Source organism: Melanostigma gelatinosum (assembly GCF_949748355.1).
Source record: "Melanostigma gelatinosum genome assembly, chromosome: 14".
Taxonomy (NCBI): domain Eukaryota; kingdom Metazoa; phylum Chordata; class Actinopteri; order Perciformes; family Zoarcidae; genus Melanostigma; species Melanostigma gelatinosum.
The window spans coordinates 1010145-1018285 of NC_136647.1; the positions used below are offsets into that span (position 1 = coordinate 1010145).

Below are 8141 nucleotides of genomic sequence, written 5' to 3' on the forward strand. Positions count from 1 at the left end.
TAAAATAATAATAATAAAATAATATTGAAATTGAAAAAGTAGTAGAAAGTTATATTGCACATGATGTGGTTTTTATTGTATAAATATATATATATATATATATATATATATATATATATATATATATATATATATATATATATATACGTGTACGATATGAAGACATATTTATACTTTATGACTATTTATATGAGTAAATCTATCTCTACAACTGAGTATAAATACATAGATGAGTATTATCTAAAGACACTCATCACTGTTTACTGTGTTCAGTCATCATATACTTCTGTCAGTTTTACTTGTAGTTCATTCTACTTTGTGGTATTTTTACTTTGACTGGAGTAATACTTGTCTTCATCATCATGTGTATATTGTACATATTTGTAGTTCTTGTGTTATTTATTTGTGACTGTTTAAATACTTTTGTTTGTATTTTTATTTCCTCTTATTGTTATTCTCCAAACACTAGACATGTTTCTTATGAATAAAATACTTCTGGTAATGAACTTAGTTTTTTATTCTCATTTGAGCAGAAACCGGAAGCTGCCCAGGTGAGTCTCGTGGCCCCAGCAGGCCCCGCCCCCTACTCTTCTCCTCAGGTGCGGCTCATTAAAGAGCGATGAATGCGGAACAATGGCGTCCGACGGCGCTAAAGTCAAAGAGCGATGATGTCCAGCAGCGGAGTGGAACCAGCAGCTCAGAGCCCGCTGCTCTCCTCCAGGTCTGTACCTGCAAACCGGAAACACACCTTTCTACGCACGAGACACACGGTGCAGTCACTCAGCCAGGCATCCGGGTCACAGTACCGGGACACGTCGGTTAAAACACCGGTGCCACAGTGGACCGGAGTCACGTGTTCATCATACTGTTATTCATATTTCTGTTTTATTGAGATTAATTTAAAGGTTATTTTAGTCCTAAAATCTGCAGCTGTTAAACTCCAGAGAAGAATAATATATATTATTTATTTTATTATAGTTTTTTTTAAATGTTTTAACTGCTTTTTACTATGTTTTTACTGTGTACTGGCTTTTTGTTTTTAACTGAAAAGTGCGTTACAAATAAAATGTATTATCTATCTATCAATCAATCAATGGTGCTTTTATAGACCCGGGTTTTGCCTGTCAGGCTCTCTGTGATTGGTTGAGGTTATACCGGCAGGCATTACTCGGGGCTGGAAAAACAAGACATTTTGCAGGATATTCTGAGAAATAAAATGATTTCATGTCTTTGTTTGTAATTATTACAAGTAAGTTGTTTTCCTAAAGGATAGAAGTATTTGTAGTAAATATTGTGTATCACGTTTCTACTCATGAAAACTTTAAATGGTCGGTTAAAATATTTAATTATTTTATACTTTATTATTTTTGGAATGCCTAATAAATAATTCCTTTACCAATGTGTATATATTAAAACATCTAGATGGGTTTAAATGCAGGAAATAATGAAATGCCTCGATGAATACACTTTCAGACGAAGTTAAATCTCAGTATTTCACAGTAAAAGCTCTCTAACGACGGCCTTTTATTGTGAAGTAGCAACAAGAAGTGATTTAGCGCCTTGTTTTTTTTAGTTTTCGTGTTCATTCACTTTAAATGTTCACGTTCAACTTTAAATTACATAACGTTGTTAAAACGAGTCTCAACGCAAAATGTTTGAGACTGAAGGAAGCATGTCCGTGGAGTCTGGATCGGTCCGGCCAGTGTAGTCCGGGTCCGGGTCTACACCCTCTGGTTCCTGTTGACTGAAAGAAGTCATTTTGTTGCCGTTTGGTTTTGATTTCGTCTTTTTAAAATCTAAACCTTTTGATGTTTTTACTGAACCTCACAAAGTTCTTCAGTTTGTGTTCTAGTCTTGAACCTGAAGCCGGTGTTTCTTTGTGTGGGAACCTCGTTTGATAGACCAGGTTGCACCAGGACTGTGTGGTGGACCGATCCTACATGCTGCCATTTTCTGCTGGGCCGCCCTCTGATGAGACGTTTGTGTCCTCAGCTTCTGTCTCGGCTCGTGGTCCTGCGCAAAGGGCTGGTCGGACACCATGTGGGACGGCCTCCCCGACCCGCTGCTGACCGCTGCCCCCCGATGCCCCGCCCCCCGAGGCCCCGCCCCCGAGCCCTGGCTCCTCCCCGGCTGCAGCTCTGTCTTCGACAGTCTGGTCAGGTGAGAGACACGGCGGCAGGATGTCCTGATGACATCATCTGTGTGGAAGAAGTACTCTGATCAGTACTCGTACCACAGTGTAGAAATACACACAAACATACTTCAGTAAAAGCTAAAGTATTATTGCTGACGTATTGCCAAAAGTAAAAGTACTGATGGATAAAGTAGCAGACAAAGGACCTACTAAAGTACATCAACACAAAGTACTCAAAGTGAAGTATAGATTCTCTGTATTTATTCCAGCTGATGATGATTCTTCATTATGACATCACCTTTTTAATTATGTCTTTGTTCTGATGACTCACTCAAAGCTTCTTTTAAAAACCTGGTTTTTGTTTTTCGGTGGTCTTCTTCTGGTTCTTCTCCTGGTTTTTGGTCCTCTCAGTAACGCGCCTCCGGCCCCGTCTCCTCCTGCTGTCGGCGGCCTGCGAGGACGAGACCGCGCTGCCAGCAACAAAACCTGCAGGTTCAACTTCTTCATGTTCTTTATTTAAACACTCGACGTCTGTAGTAGCTTAGCATAGTGTAGCTTAGCTTAATGTAGCTTAGCATACCGACTTTAAAGTTCCTTTAAACCAAAGCACCAGTCTGGTCTAAGCTGGTATGGTCTTGCCCCCCCAGGCCGTCCATCTTGGAACGTTGTATCCTCAAAGTGTCCACCAGCAGCGTTGCCGTGGGGACGGATGATCTGGACAATAGGTCAGTGAACACAACTGATGCGTCCAGGTGTTTTCTGTATTTTAGAGAAGCTCCGATAAGTTTCTGTTATACCCTGCAGGTCCCCCTACGACCGGTGCTACCCGGTCCTGCCGGACCCGAACAACATGGAGACCAACGGGGCGGTTCTGAAGCGCCGGCAGAAACAGATCCAGTACGGAAAGAACACCATCGGGTACCAGAACTACCTGCAGCAGGTCCCCAGGTGAGAGTACACACCTTCACTCGTAGCTGTTAGCATGTTAGCATCGATCACACGGTTGACTTCCTGTTTTTCACAATAAAAGTGAAATTAAATGCAGCAGAACCCCAAAAACCATCCGGCGGGATTAAAAACCATGTTTTATTTAAACCATCACCAAAACAACACCGTTGATCACTAAGAGAAGCTGTAAAAATAGTCAGTGTTGTCAGATTGTCATCTTTACGACGGTCCCTGAACACATCATGTGTGACGATTGCTTCATCAGAAAATATGTAAAAAAAAAAAAAAAAAGCTTAGAATTGTGATATTTCATTAACATTTTATTATTCATGTCACAATGGCCCCTCACGGACTCTCAGGCTCCCGTGAAGTCCGTGAGGGTTTAGTTCTGTCTGTCACATCGAGTGTTTGAGTCTCTCAGACATGTTGAGTCCTTCATGAACCCTTTCCCTAAGTCAGCATAGGATGCCGACTTAGCCTCAGGGAATTACCCACAAATCATTGCAATGTGACATCAAACACGGGTAACCGGTGGACCTATGACGTCAACAAAGAGGACGGCTCAGTGTGTTCAGCCTGGAGTATTAAGTTTACTCCGAAACATTAAGGGTTAAAGATAGAACATGAAATCAGAAGTTATTTATTCATCAAAGATTTGATTTTGTCATTGAAGCTGTTTTGACAGAAACGAGTAAATAGATGATATGAATTTAACTCATCTTGTGAGGAAAGAGCCTGAAGACGTTCACATCAGGAGTACAAAGTATACAATAAATACGCACAATTATACATCACATTTAGTGGTTTCATGGGAACGTGATGTGTCCCGTTCGTATTTACACCATCTCAAGCCCTCCGTCTCTCACTCTCACACTCACCAGGCGACGTCAGAGTGTGGCGGGTTCAGAGTCTGAGGGTTTAGGGGATGTTGGGATTGGGCCAGCGTTACTACAGCCTGAATGAATGACTCCTCCTCCTGGCTCCTCCTCCTCAGGCACCTGAGGGACGCTAAGCTCCACCCCTCTACTCCCAACAAGTACCGGAAGTACAGCCGGCGGTCCTGGGACATGCAGGTGCGTCTGTGGAGACGAGCGCTGCACCTGTGGGACCCGCTGAGCGACGGCCAGCCGGACGGAACCAACGCACCGGACCCAGTGGAGCAGCTGTAGGTGGAGCACAAGACGAACAAATACTGTGACAATGATGTTCATGATGAATAATATGATGATAAATACTATAAGAATAGAAATAATATTAATAAATACTATTTCACATGTAATGATTGAAATTATAACAATATTGATACGAACTGTAATGATAAAATAATAGTAGTAGAAACTCTTCTTCTGGTGTTTTTATTTCAGGCAGAACCAGCTGGCCAAGATGACCTCTGACCTGTGTGAGGACGGAGGAGACAAGCAGAGAGAGAAGGAGACTCCAGCAGCCTCTAAAGCCTCCTCTGTGTCTCCGCTGTCTCTGGAGCCGCCTGGACCCTGGAACATCCCACTGTCTCCGGTAACACCTGAACACACCCACTGCATTAAGACTGTGTGTGTGTGTGTGTGTGTGTGTGTGTGTGTATATATCAGACAGACAGAGGCCATGGAGGTCTTGTTGGAGACTATTTTCAGCAGCGGATGAATCCTCATGTGGTGCTGTAGTTCAGTAAACGGGTTCTTTAACCACCATGTGTTCTGTCAGGAGGCTGAGAGGAACCACAGGACTCTTCGTTCTCCTCCTGGATTCAGCTGCTCCTTCAGGAGGCAGATCACCTCCAGCGACAACGTGACCGACTGGCTCCGCCTCCTGCTGGAGGCTGACCCTGGCCCAGGTGAGCTCATAGGAGGAAGGTTCAGAACCAACGCCACAGTATATGAATCCTCTGGTACACGTAACCTTAGAGTTTTGGTCTGTTTGTCTTCCACATGTGGTGGTAAAATAACCTTTATTTCATGTATTAATGTGTTCATCACTTGTAGTATAAGCAGAAAAAGGAAATAGACAAAAGTACCTCACAAGTGTACTTAAGTACATGACTAAATGTATTTTGCTACTTCATCAGAGGGAAAACAAACCTTATAGATGAAGCGATGGGGAAGCCGGAGCTGTTCCTCATGCTGTGACTAACTTGACTCGTTCTCCGGTAGACTCTGATGACCAGCAGGTTCCCGTCTTCTCCGAGCAGCTCTTGTGGAACCCGTACTGAACGACGGAGGGAGTCTGAGTCCAGCTGCTGTGTTTCCTATCATCCGGTGCGGTTTGTCTTTTTAAGATGCTTCACTAGTTACTGTAACGACAGCAGGGATGTGATTGGTCCTGATCCACGAGGAGGGCTGCGACCTGAAGAGAACCCGAGAGGAACCGCCTCCTCTCAGCTGAACGCTTGACCCGAGCATGGAACTATAGTTCACACTTTCTGTGTATTTCTGTTGGAGCACTGTTCACCTGCATGTGTTTAGCTGTAGGAGTCCTGCACTGATGGAGAAGCTGTTTGTTTTGTACCTGAAGTCACTTTATTGATCACGTTGTCGCCTCTCTGCAGGCTGTTGTTGTCACTTCATGCTCTGCTGTCTGGATCGGGCTCCAGCTCGTCCTGTCTTCATGGGGGGGGGGGGGGGGGGGGGCTGCTGTCGCTTTGTGTTGTGAGGTTTCTTTTACTTTGTTGTGTCCCTCAATTTGTCGTTTTTGTGCTGCTTGAGTATCGAGAGCGAAGCTGAAGGATTGATTAATAAAGATGTAAATAAAGTGTTAGAAGTTCACAGCTGCTCCGGTTTCTTCTCTTACGGAACATAAAAGTGTTCAGACGATATCTACAGGTGAGCTGAGAGAACTACCTCCGTAACGCCAGAGATACTCTAAAGTTAAACTACCTCCGTAACGCCAGAGATACTCTAAAGTTAAACTACCTCCGTAACGCCAGAGATACTCTCAAGTTAAACTACCGCCGTAACGCCAGAGATACTCTAAACCAGTGATTCTCAACTGGGGGGTCCACGACCCACTTTTGGGTCGTGGACCCATTTTCAGTGGGTTGCGGGCCTTTGCCTGATTTTAATTGAAGGGCATTTTTGTGCAGCGGAATTATTCCAGCGTTTACGGCACTTGTTCAGCGGTGCAGGAAAAACACAGACCAATGCGTTGTGAATCACATCACATGATGCAGCGCAGCCAATCAGATATGAGTATTCTGAGAGGTTTCCTGACTTTAGTGAGATGTTCACACACTGTGACACACGCGGAGAGACGAGGACACAGAGACAGAGCAGGACTGTTGAGATGTGAAAGTCAAATCATAGGACGGTCTCCAGAAGAGAGAAATGTCCAGAGAGACCAGAGTCACTAGACTATGACTGGACAGACTCGTAGAGGTGAATTCTTTAAACGCTACGTTCTCTTTTTAGAAGATGAGAAAAATATAATATTGTGGCTTTTTCACTTCACACTGAATGAACTGAGTTTAAAGCTACAGGGCAATTCAGTGAACATTTATCTAAAATGAATTGTGTTATGTAATTTATTCTTTAATCCAGCCGTTATTTTACTTGAAATGAGAAGAACATTTATTCATGTATTTCTATATATTATTTATAATCCATCCAGTTAAATTTAAAAAATGAGAATATTTGTTAAAATATAATTGTGTACTTTATTTGATTTGACAGTTTACTACACAGATGTTACTAGACTTCTTGAATATAGACATTTTATATATATATAATTTGGGTCGTGGGTCCCGGCTTGTCATTAAGGGGTGATGGTGGGTCCCGCAGCCAGACCAGTTAAGAACCACTGCTCTAAACTACCTCTGTAAAAACACAGCATACCGATAATACTCTCAATTTCAAAACCCTGTAATCAGATGAAGATAAATAATAAAAAAAATTTTAAATAACATGTATTCTCTCCTTTAATAATGCAGGCAGTACATCTCCTGGAGTACTACAGGTACAATACTGAGGTACTTCTCCCTCCTTTTCCTCTACCTCCTCCTCTCCCTCAGCTCCTCCTCTTCTCCCCCCCCCCCCCCCCCCCCCTCCACCGTAAACGTTATTTATGAATGCCTCCCGCTCACGGGCGTGTGCACACAGACTCATTATTATTATTATTATGATGTTTAATGGTTCCTCCACACTGGACCGGTGATTATAACGGATGCTCGCCTCGTTCCATACCTTAAATCTGGGACTTTAATTCATTGTGGTCGGTTGTGATGCTGACAGCTCCGGTGCTCTTTAAATAATAATACTGGGTCAATACACACCGAGGCCGTCTTCCAGCCAACGGAGCCGAGCTTCAAACACCGGCACCCTCCGGAGGTTGCTGCCGGCTAAGGTAAGCGTGCCAGCCGGCTGCAGCGTGAGAGAAATGAGCGCTTGTTTTTGTTGGTAGCTATCTGACGTACCGCAGCATCCCGCAGTGTTTTCCTCCTCACACGCCGCTCCTGAGCGCTCACAGGCCGGCCAGACGTTATTACACACATCCTCCGGTATTACCACTGTTAGCTGGTTCTAGGATGCGAGTTAGCCTGAGCCAGACATAACCTCTTTCGGGTAGAAGCTGAAGTAGGGACGATAAAACCGAACAACCCGGGGAGATATTTACCGGGTTTGTTTTGCAGCTGACGCGGCTGTAGCTAACGCGGATAGCTAACGTTATAGCTAACGCGGCTAACGGTTGGCAGGTCAGTTAGCCACCGTTAGCTCGCTTGCTACTGCCCCTGGATTCATCCAGACAGGCGGCCAGTGTAGCTTCTCCGTTAGCCCCGCAGAACCTCCCACCCTCCTCTCTCTCTCAGACCAGCCTGATCACCCGGGAGGCAGCGTGTCTGCGTCGGAACAATCTTCATTGTCCGTTTTGTTTCAAGACGGCAAAATGGCTGAATTTATTGTGCCGACCTTGAAAGTAATAAGGAGATGACATATTATTTGTAGCAAAGCTAACCGTTCCGGTGATGTAACCGGTCTGCGTTAATACCACATATCTGCATTAGTTTATTTCTGAACGAAGTATGTAAAATAATGACATTCCCACATTTATTGTGCACCCAAACGGGAGAGAA

General features: G+C 43.9%; 1 protein-coding gene across 1 annotated transcript; it reads left to right on the forward strand.

The window, feature by feature from the left end:
• Positions 1–668: 668 nt before the first annotated feature.
• slbp2 (stem-loop binding protein 2) lies at positions 669–5288 on the forward strand (the record flags this gene model as incomplete). Its single annotated transcript, XM_079283282.1, has 9 exons — positions 669–721; positions 1993–2160; positions 2546–2626; positions 2782–2859; positions 2939–3082; positions 4077–4247; positions 4447–4597; positions 4784–4913; positions 5230–5288. 9 exons carry the CDS (start codon positions 669–671, stop codon positions 5286–5288), a joined length of 1035 nt encoding a protein of 344 aa, XP_079139408.1.
• Between the last annotated feature and the right edge of the window lie 2853 nt (positions 5289–8141).